This window comes from Ursus americanus, chromosome 36 (assembly GCF_024610735.1).
Source record: "Ursus americanus isolate L20-20 chromosome 36, mUrsAme1.1.p, whole genome shotgun sequence".
Classification (NCBI taxonomy): Eukaryota; Metazoa; Chordata; class Mammalia; order Carnivora; family Ursidae; genus Ursus; species Ursus americanus.
The window spans coordinates 16,316,290-16,331,119 of record NC_142162.1 but is presented as its reverse complement, the minus strand read 5'-3'; the positions used below and the strand labels follow the sequence as shown (position 1 = coordinate 16,331,119).

The 14,830-nt window shown below is 34.5% G+C and overlaps 1 protein-coding gene across 4 annotated transcripts in view; it reads left to right on the top strand.

Moving 5' to 3' along the window:
• Positions 1-14,830, top strand: part of VPS13C (vacuolar protein sorting 13 homolog C) — a 218,369-nt gene that overhangs the window by 126,409 nt on the left and 77,130 nt on the right. For all 4 annotated transcript variants that reach the window (XR_006782128.2, XM_087859292.1, XM_045810443.2 and 1 more), the window contains 8 exons: positions 3,697-3,805; positions 7,163-7,299; positions 8,993-9,149; positions 9,761-9,840; positions 10,380-10,439; positions 11,010-11,172; positions 12,732-12,848; positions 14,123-14,226. Coding sequence is in view for 3 of the 4 variants with exons in the window: in XM_087859292.1 (XP_087715418.1) it covers positions 3,697-3,805; positions 7,163-7,299; positions 8,993-9,149; positions 9,761-9,840; positions 10,380-10,439; positions 11,010-11,172; positions 12,732-12,848; positions 14,123-14,226 (927 nt within the window). In the remaining variant the exon portion in view is untranslated. The remainder of the gene's footprint in view (positions 1-3,696; positions 3,806-7,162; positions 7,300-8,992; positions 9,150-9,760; positions 9,841-10,379; positions 10,440-11,009; positions 11,173-12,731; positions 12,849-14,122; positions 14,227-14,830) is intronic.

Here is a 14,830-nt window from a genome sequence, read left to right as displayed (position 1 = left end):
TCAAGACTTTCATCCATTGGAGTTAATTTTTGTATATAGTGTAAGAAAGTGGTCCGGTTTCATTCTTTTAAATGTAGCAGTTAAATTTGAACACATCCCAAACTCTTCATTCCCCCCCAACAGAGTTTGTTTTTGATGTCACTTTTTACATATTTTATTTTTACTACTTTTGTTTTTTGACATTTTTAGTAGTTTTATAAGTAATTAATCTATTACCTTTACTATATATTTCCCTTTTCCAGTGAGATTTTTACTTTCATATGTTTTCTCTTTATTAATTAGTGCCAATTCTTTTCATCTTAAAGAAGTCTTTTTTGGAATTCTTATAAGGCTGGTTTAGTGGTTATGAACTCCTTTAGCTTTTGCTTGTCTGAGAAACACTGTATCTCTCTTTCTATTAGAATGATAAACTTGCTGGGTAGAGTATTCTTGGTTGGAAATTTTTTTTTAGTACTTTGAATATGTCATTCTACTTCTTTGGCTTGTAAAGTTTCTGCTAAGAAGCGCTAAGATTCTCTATCTTTAATTTTTGACATTTTAATTATAATGTGTCTTGGTGTAGTGCTTCTTGGATTCATCTTTTTTGGTACCCTCTGGGCTTCCTGGATGTCTGTTTTCTTCCCTAGGTTAAGGAAGTTTTCAGGCATTATTTCTTCAAAAAGTTGTCTGCCCCTTTCCTCTCTCTTCTCCTCTGAGACCTCTATAATGTTGATGTTCTTTTGTTCATTGTTGTCCCCAAAGTCCCTTAAGACAGCTTCATTTTTAAAAATTTTTTAAAATGCTGTTGTTGCTTTGTCTCGGTGAGTTCTGTTGCTTTATCTTCCTGTTCACTAATCTGTTCTCCTTCATCCAGTCTGCTGCTAAACCCCTCTACTGTATTTTTCAGTTCCGTTTTTGTATCTTTAGTTCTCTGACTTCTATTTGGTACTTTCTTATATTTTATATCTCCTTGTTGAAGTTTCCGTTGTGTTCATCCATTCTCTTCCTGAGTTCCGTGAGTATCTTTATGATCATAACTTTAATTCTTTATCAGATAGATTGCTTATCTCCATACCATTAAGATGTTTTTCTGAGGTTTTGTCTTATTCTTTAATTTGAAAATGCTTGTTTCCTCATTTTGCTTGACTTTCTGTGTTTGTTCCTGTATATTAGGTAAAATAGCTGCTTTTTTCATTTTTTTTCTTGCATGAATGGCCTTGTTTAGGTGATCGTCCTTCTCCTTCAACCTTGCCATAGCTTGTGGTTGTCTCTTGAACTGTCGTAGTTGTCTAAGCCACCTGAATTATTATTGGTATGCCCTTATTATTTAGAGTATACCAAGATCTGTCAGTGGATCCAAGGGGAGGAATATTATTTAGCACCTAGTTTCAGGCTGATTGGAAGCCAGACCCTCAGGCAACAGCTTTTGAAATATGCAAGTGTATACAGTCCTATGAGACTGCGATCATAATCCCTGCTGGGCTCAAGATGGGAGATCTGGAAGTCTCCATTGAGCAACAACTGAAAAAATTGATGTATTGCATTGGTGTATAAATGAGTGTATGAACTCCTTTCTGGAAAGTCTTGTCTAGTTATGATGAGGCCAAGGGGATGTGCAAGGCTGTTGTCTCCCTGCTTTCATACTCTGAAAGCTCTTCCTTAATCTCTAGGTGTGTGGGAAACCTGAAGTCTGTCCCTTAGGCTGATGCTCCAGGTTGAGTGAATAGGTCTTTTTCACAGACCGAGGATGTGTTTCAGTCTGCTGTCTGTGCATTGCCCTGCTGGCTTTAGGACACCTTGTGAGTGTAGGGTACAGAGCATGCTCACTGGCTTCAGAAAGGCAGTGGGAAAATGTCTTGACTGCATGTGCCCATGAGCTTCAGCAGCAAAACAGGCTAGTGCCTTGTATGTCTGTGTACTGACTTTAGGCTAGGAGTGGGAAAATGCCGGCACTGCTCACCAGCTCCAACCATGGGCGTGTTGCAAATGCCTGCACTTGCAAACTTTAGCTGGGAAGTGGGAGAACTCCACCGCAGTTTTCCTCTCTGGCCCAGCCAGGTTGCGAGGGAGCACTTCAATTGCCAGTGCACTCTAGCCTCAGCAAGTATCATGACTACTCTCCCACTCATCCCAGCAAGGCTCTGGGAAGGTGCTAGGTCTGAGCTCTCCTGTCTATGCTAGCGAGCTATGTGGAGAGTGCAACAGCGGCTCTGCTAGCATGTCAGTTTCCCAGAAGTATTTCACATGTCTCCTGCTCTTTCGGCCAGTGCCCCCAGATCAGCAAGTGGATTTCCCTCAAATATAGTCTAGGTGCTTTTCAAACTGCTGTTTTTTCACTGAATCTTGGGACAAGCCATTTAAGAGGGGAATCTCATTTTGGGACCCCTGGAGGTCATCCATGTTGGTTTTCCAAGCGAGACTTTCTGGGAGCTTCTCACTGTGGTGCAGATCTCAGGGGCACGAGTACCCCATGGGGAGCACCAACTCCTCGCTCCTCCATGAGAAACACCTCTCTGGTGATATCCTTCCCTTTTGTGTGACACCATACTGGGGGTGGGCTTTTTTGGGAGACCATGTCTCTCTGCCTCTCCAGCTCATCTCAGTGTGGTCCTTTTATCTTTTGCTTTGAAGAGCAGTTTGTCAGGATTCAGGTCTTTCTCAGGAAAATGATCCACATGTAGTTGTAGATTTAGTGTGTACGGGGGCGGGGGGTGAGTTCAGGATCTTCCTATGCCACCATCTTGGACCCCTCTTCATTACTTAATTGTTGAATTTGCTATATGTACACAATAGCAGAGATCTGTGTGTAAATTATTTATTAGTATATCTCATTTTATATGTTATATATCCATACTTCTAATTTTAGGGGTGTCTAAGTACACCTACAGCATTTAGGGAAAAGCTTATTTTTTATATTGAAGATAGCCTTTTTATTTCATTGGAGTTGTTATTTTTAAAAATATAGAATTTCTGTTTTTTTCTGAGTTTGTCACTTTTTTTAATGATCTGATTTCTTTCATCATTATTATCTTTCACTATAGTTTATATAAGTTAAGTTGATGGAACTAATACTGATTTATAAATCACATTTTTTTCTCCAAACATTTTATTATCTTTGAAACCAAAAATTTTAAAATATAATAAGTAGTGAAATACTTGAGTGCATAGTGAATATATAATTTTTCAGTGTTAAGGTAATTTTTTCTTCAGTGTCTTATGAATAGTAGTTTGTTTTCTATATTAAAATTGTTCCATTTTGTTTATCAATTTTTAAAGGAATTTTTTAAAAAAGATTTTATTTATTTGAGAGAGAGAGAATGAGCAAGGGGAGGGGTAGAGGGAGAGGTAGAAGCAGACTCCCTGCTGAGCAGGGAGTACAATTTGGGACTCGATCCTAGGACCCTGGGATCATGACCTGAGCTGAAGGCAGATGCCTAACCTACTGAGCCACCCAGGGACCCTAAAGGAATTTTTTTTTTTTAAGATTTTATTTATGTATTTGACAGGGAAAGAGAGAGCACAAGCAAGGGGAGTGGCAGGCAGAAGTAGGTTTCCCACCAAGAGGGGAACCCGACATGGGGCTCAATCGCAGGACCCTGGGATCATGACCTGATCTGAAGGCAGACGTTTAACCAACTGAGCCACCCAGGCGCCCCTAAAATTGTTTCATTTTAAAATGAAATATCTTTATCTTTTCTTTTAATGATACTTCCACAGGTTAATCTCAATCAAGAAGATCTTAATCTTTTATTTAGAATACTAGCAGAAAATCTTGGCGAGGCTACTGAAGACTTAAATAAAATGAAACCAGGAGTACGAAAGACAGGTAAGAGACTGACAGTAGGTGGCATAGTACACGTATTTGTTTATGTTACAATTTAGTAGGGGAGACAGACAATAAAAATGACATAAACAAATACATACTTACAAATTGTGATTTGTATTACCATGAAAACAAAGAGGATGTTTATTTGTTGAATAAATATTGCATAAAACTATAGTTAGAGCTGATGGACTCTCTGTAGTTATGGCAACAGTCAGTTATAGATTCAGAACTTTTTTCCTAAGTTGCATTAAGTTAGAAGGAACCATAAAGAGACATTTTAAATCTGGTGGATTCCTGGAATAACTACTGAAATTGCATGTATACAAATAAAAACATTCAAAGTTGGCAGTAGGCTATGGTAGCATACTTAATCTGATTTTTAAATTAGGTTTTATGGTAAAATATCTTTAAGAATTGTAACATTTGATAAATTACACCTCGGCAAAGAAAATACTGAAAAATTGTACTGAAATAAAAACTCAGAGAATTTAAATTATTAGTTGCAATGGCCTTTTGACCTAAAGGCAAAGTAGCTACCAGACCTAATTTTTGAAACTGTTTTATATATGTATATTACACACACAGACATATAGTCTTTTTTTTCAAACAAATGGCACTATCCAATAAATGTGTATATGTGTGTATTTCTGTACTTCGCTTTTTTCTTTCAAAGGACAGCTTATCTTGGTGTTCATTCTGTATCTGTAAATATACTACGTATAGGTCCGTCTTCATTCTTTCTGATGACTGCCTGGTATTAAATTCTCTTGAAGTATTATAATTTGTTTAGCAAGTCTGTGTTGATGGACATTCCAGATTGTTTTCAGTCTTTCACTCTTACCACATTGCATTGAATATCCTTGTCCATACACTTTTACAAGTGCACATATATCTGTAGGGGAAATACCAGGACTACTTGATTAAAGGGTATTTAATTTTTATTAATATATGTAAAGTTAATGAATTTAGTTAATTTAAATGAACATCTTTGACACATCTTGCCAGTTGCTCCCTTTAGAACTTGTACTAATTTTGTACTCCCGCCAGCTCATTTTCTATATTAAAATTTTCGCTAAATTGCTAAGTGAAAAATGGTATCTCACTATATTTTTATTATTTAAAAAAGCTTTTTTACTATATTACAGAGCAGACATAGTAGTCAAGAGCACATATCTTAAGTACACAATTCAGTGAATTTTTATGTATAGTTTTATCATCTAGTTATTAATCACCATGGTTAATACATAGAACATTTTCAGCTTGCCCCAGCAGGCCTCCCTATGCTCCTTCTCAGTCAGTACCAAACACCCACCCTGCCTGCAAATCCACCCAGAATTGACGGCCATCCTTATTTGTAATACCACAGATTAGTTTTGCCTGTTCTTGAATTTCACGTAAGTGGAGTCATACAGAATTTACTCTTCAGTTTTTGGCTTCTTTCAGTCATTATTTTGTTTGGGAGATTGCTCCATGTTGTGTGTGTAGCTGTAGTTGTTCTTTTTAATCCTGTGCATATCCATCGTATGAATGCATTAATATTTATTTTATCCATTCTATCTTTGATGGAAAACATTTGGGTTGTTTCCATTTTTTTGATTGTCTTGAATAAAGTTGCTATGAATGTTATTATACATGTCTTTTGCTATATACTGTCTTCTTTTGGTTGTATAGCTAAGCTTTACATGTTAGGTTCATTTGTTAGGCTTATGTTTAGCTTCTGTAACTTATGCCATATTATACCAAATGATTTTCTGAATGGTTGTACCAATTTACCAGCAATGTATGAGAGTACTAGGTGTTTCACGTTCTCACTGGTCCTTGGTATGGTTGATATTTTTAAATTTAGCCATCCTGGCTGATATGCAGTAGTATTTCTATGCTTCTTATTTAGTCCCTGATTACTAATGAAACTGACACCTTTTCATATGTGTACTGGCCATTTGGATATCCTTTTCTATGACATGACTATTCACATGTGTTGACCATTATTTTTATTGAGTTTTTTTTTTCCTTAGTGATATATTGGAGTTCTTTGTTCATTTCAGATCTGAGCCCTTTTGTGTGTTGTGTGTGTTATACATATATGTGTTGATCTAGGCATAGAAATATCCTACCCCTATCTCTGATTTGCTTTTCATTCTTATGGGTCTTTTATGAGCAGAATTATTTAATTGTAATGTATTCCAATATATCATTTTTGAAAGTGATTAGTGCTTTTTATTTCTTATTTAAGAAATCTTTGCCTCTTCCAGGAATTATTTTGTAAAAGCAAAATATTTGCTAGAATTATTTCCCCTGGATCACACTCTAACAGTGTTGGAATAAGGTGATAGTTAAGAAACCTCACCGTGTGTATTTCTTTCTCAGAGTTAATTATTGACAGCAGTGGTTTTCCATATGGTTTTCTGGTATGGCTTATGGTACAGGATTCTTGTGTTAGTGATCATAGATAATGTTAACTCCAATAATATTAGTAACTAATGTAATGTTATTGAGGGTTCGTTGAGAGTAAAGGCTATCGTGAGCCTGGTGAGTTTGGACTCTACCATTTGGCATCTGTGTGATGGTGGGCAACATCCTGAATCTGTCTAAACCTCAATTTGCTCAACTGTGAAATGAAGACAATAAAGTTTTTATCTTGAAGGGTTGATATAGGAATGAAATGAGACAATCCATATACAGCCCTTAACATAGTGACCAGCACCAAGGTAAGCACTTAGCAAGTAACAGCTATTATTAGTTTTGTATATTACAGTTTAGAAAGCAATTTTATTGCATTTCCGAGGATGTGAATTTTAGCACAACAATATCAGTTTCATATAACTCTGCTTTTACTTTTTTCTATGGTATAAGAGGTGGTAACCATCCCTCCCATTTTTTTTTTTCTTTTCTAGCCTTAACTGTTGTTGTTCTCCTCATGATTTAATCATATCAAACTCTGTTTCCAAAACCTATCATGATGTGCTATCTACAATTTTCCACAATCTCTTATTCTTGGATGTCTTCTCTGTATGAGGAGGTCCTGAAGCTCTACCTGAATGATAACTCCTTTATGAAACTTTTCGTGACCTCCCCATAACAATTTCATGTTCTATAGTTTCTGCAATTTTCTATAGTCTGTTAACATTTGTCTACTTAATGTGACCAGGCATAGCCTGCTTCTTTTGTTTGTTTGTATTTTAAATATATATGTCTCTTCTAAACTGTAAGTATTCTAAGGGGCTGGAGCTATGTATTACTGATTTGTGGATTTTCAGTGCTTACACAGGTCCAGAGTACTCATACATGTCCTCAGTGAGTATTTGTGGAAAAAAATGTGTGGATAGAAGTGAAAGAATTTCTTTTAAACATGTTTAGGTGAAATTAAAGGGCCACTTGAAGCCTTTACAGCAAAACAAGATGTACATGCTTCCCAAGGTACTGTAATAGCTGGAGTGGAAGAAATGAGATCTGTAGACATCATTAATGTGCTGCTGAAATTTGAAATCAAAGAGGTACGTAATTTTCATCTGTTTCTGTTAAGTAAATAAATAATAGATATTTGGAATTACCTCTACTAAAACTTGTAGATTATTGATGTGGATGAAAAAAATCTTTAAGTAGGCTATTTATAATTTGTATGTAGCAGTACAGTTTGTGGTAAATTTGAGAGTTTATGAAAGATGAGTTATATTGGGGTATCCAATATTTCATAGAGAACATGGTAGCATGTCCTGCTTTTCAAATGATTTTAGGGCACTTGGAATGTGGCTTGCTTTGAATTTCTATAAGGAAGTCAGGAAAGGGAAGTAGTGACAGAGAAATCCTTTGCAAATTTTAGAAACCCGTGATAGAATAAAACACGGTATATCTACATTTTTTAAATGTTATATTACCACTATCTGCTTTCCGTTTGCAGATCTTTGAGGAAAACTTAAATGGATTTTCCTCTTCTGTATTCACACATTAATATTCATTGCTTGTGCTAAGTGCTGAGGATACAGAGTTAAAAGGCAGAGACTCTGAACTCTAACAAGAAAACAAACAATAAAAATTTTTAAGTGCTCCCATTAAAAATGTGCCTGAGGAGCTTGTGGCTGTGAAAGTAAGCAGGGGGCATCTAAGCAGGCTGAGAGTGTCAGGGAAGATTTTCAGGAGGAAGTGACATTTGAGATGAGCTTTTAAGGAAGAGTAAGTAGAGTCTAAGAAAAGGGGATCAGGAAAGGGGCTGAGGCAGGGTTAAGGTATGAGTATATGACAAAATATCATAGATAAAAGGACTTGCAAGAACTTCCTGCAAAATCCCTTCGTCATTAATGGTAGAGGTTATGTTCTTATTCTGAGTTAAAAATTAATAATAAACTTTAGAATAAATGGGTTCTACTTTTCTTATCTGAAATATATGCTTTGGAAGTAATTTCTTTCATCTTAAAACTTTACTGTTTTTCTGGTTAATACTAGAGTTATTAAAGATACATAAGCTTTAATAATTGAAACATTGATAGATGAATCATTCTATTTGTAAATGGGCTTCATTAACATATGTGCATAGAAAACCCATAATTGGTTTTTAATATCATTCATAATAAATACTATGCCCTGAGCACACGGGAAGTAGGGGAGAGGGAGCTGCCAACAACTAGTGTTAGAGGCCAGTGTTACCACTAAACATCCTACAGTGCACAGGTCTGCTCCCTCACTACAAAAAATTATCCAGCCCAAAATGTCAGTGGTGTCAAGCTTGAGAAATCTTGCCTTAGGATTAGTATAGAAGTTGACCGTTTATCATATAGACTTCCAGTTGAAAGGCTGTCCATCAGACTAGAACTCCTGGGAATTAGGCAGAACTACTTTGTTTTTTTTAAATTTCATCTTGACAATCACTTGAATAAAGTGACAGTGTTTCACAAGTCTGAACAAGGAAACGGACCTGCTCTGCGGGGAGCCTGCCTCTCCCTATCCTACTCCCCCTGCTTGTGCTCTCTCTCTCTCTCTCAAATAAATACATGAAATCTTTAAAAAATAATTCAAAGAAATGTACCTTCCAAAGTATATAACACTAGGCCATTTTTCAGGCACAAATAGTAGTATGCACCTTTACATCGTGTGAATTTTTTTATTATATCACTCTGGATGGTTATGAAATTGTTGACTTACCTTCATTATATATAAGTGGAATTGTTTGTGGTAATACTGGGCCTTTTCTAGGTTGTGATTACTTTGATGAAAAAAGCAGAAAAGAAAGGAAGGCCTTTACATGAACTAAACGTCCTGCAGCTTGGAATGAAAGCTAAAGTTAAACCCTATGACCTGACTGCTAAAGCTTATCTAAAAAAAATTAGTATGCGATGCTTTGAGTTCACTGGTAAGTGTGAAGTATAGTCTGTGTAAATTATTCATGTTAGAGGCAATGGTCCGTCCGTTTTTGTCAGTAGTAAGCACATTTATTAATGTCACCATAATTATTTAGTTAAATTTATTACCTTGATAAAAAGGAATTTGATTTTTAAAAATTTTTTGTCTATGAGTTACCATAAAGTAAGACTATATCAAAAAATATATATCTATATTTAGCATGAAGTAGAATATATTCAAATCCACTTTCTAATATGCATTAGGCCAACTTTTAAAGTTGCTATGGATGTTTAAAGTTTGTAGCAACTCTATGGGGTAACTTTTAGTAAAGTGAACATATTGAGAAAAATCCCTAGTTCATGTATTTTATAGCTTTGTTCTTCAATATATTCTTTCTGATTTATTCAAATGATAATACCAGTAGTACAGATGTTACAAAAGTTATAATTGACTGGTGCTGGGTTATTTGTTTTTTTTTTCCAATTTTTTTTAATGGAGTTTCTTTTTTTTTTAAAGCCACTTTTATTGAGGTGTGACTAATGTAGAGTAAAATTCCGTTTTAAAATACATTTGAAATGTTTGAAGGACTTACTAGAGCTACCCTGTGTTTTTTATTTTTAGACTCTGCAGGAGAGGCGCTTCACATTATTAACTCTTCTAATGTAACTGACGAGCCCCTGCTGAAAATGTCACTGACAAAGGTACCTGGTTTCCTTCTGGGATTCTTTAATATTGGAATATATGAAGTTATATAATTCTCCCATATTTAATATTTAAATAACCCCCCCAAATTTTCATTCTAAGCTCATTGATTGTAGTAAAGTATGCAAGCATCCAATAATAACCTTTTGAATTACCCTTATATTGTTGAATAAGTGAGTGTGTACAAAGTTCTTTGGTAATCCAAAGCAAATTTGTTATAATCTCGATATGCTAGCATTTTTCCCTACTTTTAGCATTTACTCCTAAGTAGGATAAGGAATTTGAGTTTTTGCTTCTGTAGGATGTGAGAAATGCTTCAGTTTTTTTGGCACGTGCCTCTTCGCTGTTAAGAAATAGGTTTATAGTGTTTTCATAGCATACTTTGAAAAGTAGAGAACATATATATATATATATATATGCATATATATGTATGCACATGTATATGTATTTATGTATGTGAGTGTATATATATATTTCTTTTCAGTGTGTGAATTCTTAGTGTTTTCAACCCAGTGGTTTAATCTTCCACTATTTCTAGGCAGACAGTGATGGACCAGAATTTAAAACCATTTATGATAATACCAAACAGAAACTGAAGGTAAATATTTTCTAATTCACTATAAGGCAATGTTATATTAATGATTAAATCTAGCTTTATAGCCATCCTCTTTCTCCTCATTCTCACCAACAAATAATATACTTTTTAAGGGAATTTTATGCATGGTTATTTGGCCTAGTGTTGATAGAAGTATTAAACATTTGAATTATGTATCAGCTTTAGGTTGAGAATAAAATTAAGGATGAAGCTAAAAGCATGGCTCAGTACAGATATTGCTTACAATACATTTGAGCTTGTATAGTCTGTCTTGGACCCATCTGATATGTGATTGACCTAAGTCCTGCTAATACATCCCTTATCTTTCCTTAAAACCCACCAATTAAGGTCAGAATTAGAGTTGGGCATGAGAGGGGGCAGAGTGTTGGTTTAATGTCTGGTTGAGATTAACATTGTAAGAATGAGTTCTTTTTTTTTTTCTTAAAAAAAAAAGTACTTTAATTGATCTTAGATGAACTATTCTTCACCATATACTTATTTGTATATGTTGAAGCTTAACATAAAAATGTCACCATATCTGAAATCTGTCTTTCTAATTGTTCATTTTCTTAGGTTTCATTTTCATCCTTAGACTTAGTACTTCATTTGGAAGCTTTACTGTCCTTCATGGATTTTTTATCATCTGCTGTTCCATCCTCTGAACCTTCCTCTTCTGAGAAGGAATCTGAGCTGAAACCACTTGTGGGGGAGTCCAGAAGTATCGTTGTCAAAGCTGGTATTAACTTTTGAGTCATGGTTTAGTACTTTCTGTCTGAAGTTTTAATAATCCTATGATTACTTATATTTTCAAGCTAAGACAAATATTTATCACCTTAATATTACAGTTACTCTGACAGATTAAGTTCGTTTCAAAAGAAAGCAAATTTTTCCCTGCAGTAGGATAATTTTGTGAGGGATTTAAAATAAATGTTTAATATTAATCATGTATTTGTATTTGATTTCACTGTCTATCTTTTATGGAAAATAAAGTTGTACGTACATTGCATTGATGTCTCTGCAGCCTTCACTTCAGTGCAAGTGAGAACGGAAGGAATTAAAATATGAATACAATCAGGCATAGTACAAAAGCCCATTTCTGTCAGTCACGTAAACCTACCTGGTGCTCAACAATTTTAAATGCTTTGCAGGGCACAAAAGGAAGAAGATAATGGAAGAGACAGACTCACTTTGGTTTCTATCCAAACTGAGTTTAAATCACACACAGATATGGGATGTTCCGCAAGCAAATGGCTTGTGCTTTGAATTAGATATGAAGTCAATCTGAGTGAACATGCACCTGTTTTTAAGCCAAATGTCATTTAAATTATTTTTCTTTCATATTACATGATATGAATATCTAACATCTAGCAGTTTAATTTTCAGACCATTACCTGTTTGAGTGACATCTGTATTATTGACATCTTTAAAGCATAGAACTCTTAGTAATATTAGATCTAAGGATCAGATTTTTTTTAACCAGGGATCAGAGCAATACTTTTGCTATAAACTAGAGTTAAAGAGTTTTTTGTTGTCTTTAATGTACTTGCTATATTAATATCTGTGGAAATGCTTCTTTATATAACATACATAAATACATACATGTACACACACAGTTGAATAAATGAAAGAGCAGTGTTTAAGTTCACAATAAACTACAAAAATTATTAATCCAAGGAAATGGTCTTCCAGTTATGCTATGTAGTTGATATTAATGGTTTCATTATAGTTTTTATGGTTTGATTTCCATCTTAAGGGAAAAAAAAAAATCCCTGTTATCACCTTGGTGATTAAGGACTGATATCCTGTTCTTGTACAGTATTATAGGAAAAGTTCTGTTTCCCTCAGGCAAGACACATCTCTAGAAAAATATATTCTAAATTTATCAGTTAATACTTGGACCAAAGTAGATTAAGAAAATCTATTTGATTATGATTCTTATACACACACACACACTGTAAGTTTTTTTGTATTTTTTAATCTTAGCCCTTTATGTTTAAGTCTCATAGACCTAAATGTTTTTTCCCAGAAGAAAAACTATAGGAAAGTTTCCATGTAGCAAATTGAACTTTCAGGGTACTATTAAAGGTTGCCTTTATTCTTAAGTTGGAGGGGAAATGCTAGTTTCTGATTGGCATTCGAAAATTGAGTCAAAATCCATAATAATTATATGTTATCTTAATGGAAACCTTTTTGATTCTTCTTAGTTCATAATGTACTTTTTGTGAATTTTACATTATTAAGTGTGTTATATCATCTTTGCACTTTGCTAATCACAAGGTTTCTATTATTTTTCAGTATCCGGCAGTATTTCTCAAGATGATGTTTTTGATTTAAAAGTCATAGCTGAATTAAATGCATTTAATATCTTTGTCTGTGATCGGAAGTGTAACATTGCAGATATTAGAATACGTGGTAAGTAATGATATTCCTTGGTGTAGGTATTTCTGTTTCTTTACATAGACCTCCAGGAAGAGTGAGCTTGTATATGGCAGATTTCTTATGAGTCATCATTTTGTTTACTTATATTGAAGACTTGCACAAACTTTTCAAAGATGTACTTTGAAATGTGAGACGTGAATTTGTTATGATTCACAGCTGACATGAAACATTTCTTATGTATTTTTCAAATTTTAGAATAAATCTAAGGCTTAATCGCTTATGTTCCTTTTGTATTTTCAGAATAATATGACCTTAGTTTAAACTGAGAAATTAATACCACAACAGCTCACTAAATAAAGAAAATATTACTATGTTTATTTCCCTTGTCTTTTGTACATGTATAGCATCAGACTAGTAGTACCTAAAATAAATTTTGTGTTACTCATCATCAGCTTGATAAAAAGATAGGTTCATATTATACCATGGGTTCTTGTGTTGGCTCTAACACCTACTAGCTGACCTTGAGAAAATTAATAAACCTTTCTATATCTTAGTTCCCTATGGAGGTAGTTGTAATAATTATTCATGGGATTGTTGTGATAGTTATGATAATTATTTGTAGGATTATGTACACATTTACATGTATTTAGAAAAGTGATTGGTAAATAATAAGCACTTGAGAAAAATTAAAAAATAAGTACTGTTCAACAAATATTACTAAGTATTTCATGGGTGGCATGGTATTAGGTTGAGCTTATTACTGGTTCTTAGCTATAGGCATTCTCTTTTACTGAGGAGCTATTTTAGAAATCATTATCCTTTAGAAATTATGAGAATAACCAAAATTTTTTTGGAGAGAAAGATTATATTTTAGATAGAGTTTATTGTAGAATGACTATTTATTCATCAAATTATATTCATTTTTGCTCAATTATCAGAGCATTAGTTTTCATAATAAATGCTTGTGAGATGGCTGTTTAAGAAATAGTGTGTGTCTTCCTCTGTGACCACTTGTGATCTTGCCAATGCACAGGATATTTGTTTGGAGACCTGCCACTAATTCTCTTTGAAATTCAGTTTCTTTTGTCTTTAAAATTTCCACTTTTATGTATGAAATACCTGTAGCACTTAAAGATCTTGTAACCTTTATTAGACATCTCATACATAGAAGTTGATACCTCTAATATGTGTAATAGTAATTTTATTTGTTCTCTATCTTGGTAGTGTATTTTTTAACTTGACTAAATACTACTGAATTGGTTCACTTGGATTGGGTAAAAAGTTTGTAAATGTTATATTTCCCATAGGAATGGATGCCTCTATTTCTGTGAAGCCAAAGCAGACCGACATGTTTGCCAGACTTAAGGATATAGTAATTACAAATGTTGATTTGCTCTCCATTCACAAAAAGGTAATTAAAAAATAGGTTTTAGGAAAAGAAGTCTGTTCAAGATGACAGGGTAGGAAGATCTTCAACTCACCTCCCCTACAGCCATAACAATTCTACAGCTACAAATGGGATAATTTTCTCTGAAAAAGTCTTGAGAACTAGATAAACAGCACCTTCACAACAGAAGATAAAAGGGCCACATTGAGTTGGGTGGGAGAGGCAAAGACGTACTCTTGCTGCTATAGCTTGCAGGCATCCACTGCATACAGAGGAGATGCCCCTGGAGTGCCTGGCTCTGTTGTCCACGTGGGATTGTGCTTCTGGGCCCAACTGGTCATGTCCTCTTCAAGGCCACTCCTTCAGTGGGAAAGGTAGCTCTTTCACCTAATACATAGAAACAAACACAGAGAATCAGGCAAAATGAGGAGGCAGAAGAATATGTCCAAATGAAGACAAAGGCAAACCTCAAAAAAACCCTTAATGAACTGGAGATAAGTAATTTGCCTGATAAAGAGTTCAAAGTAATGGTCATAGTGATGCTTACCAAACTCAGGAGAAGAAGGGATGAATAGAATGGGACCTTCAACAAAAAGATATAAAATATATGAAAGTACCAAATGGAAGT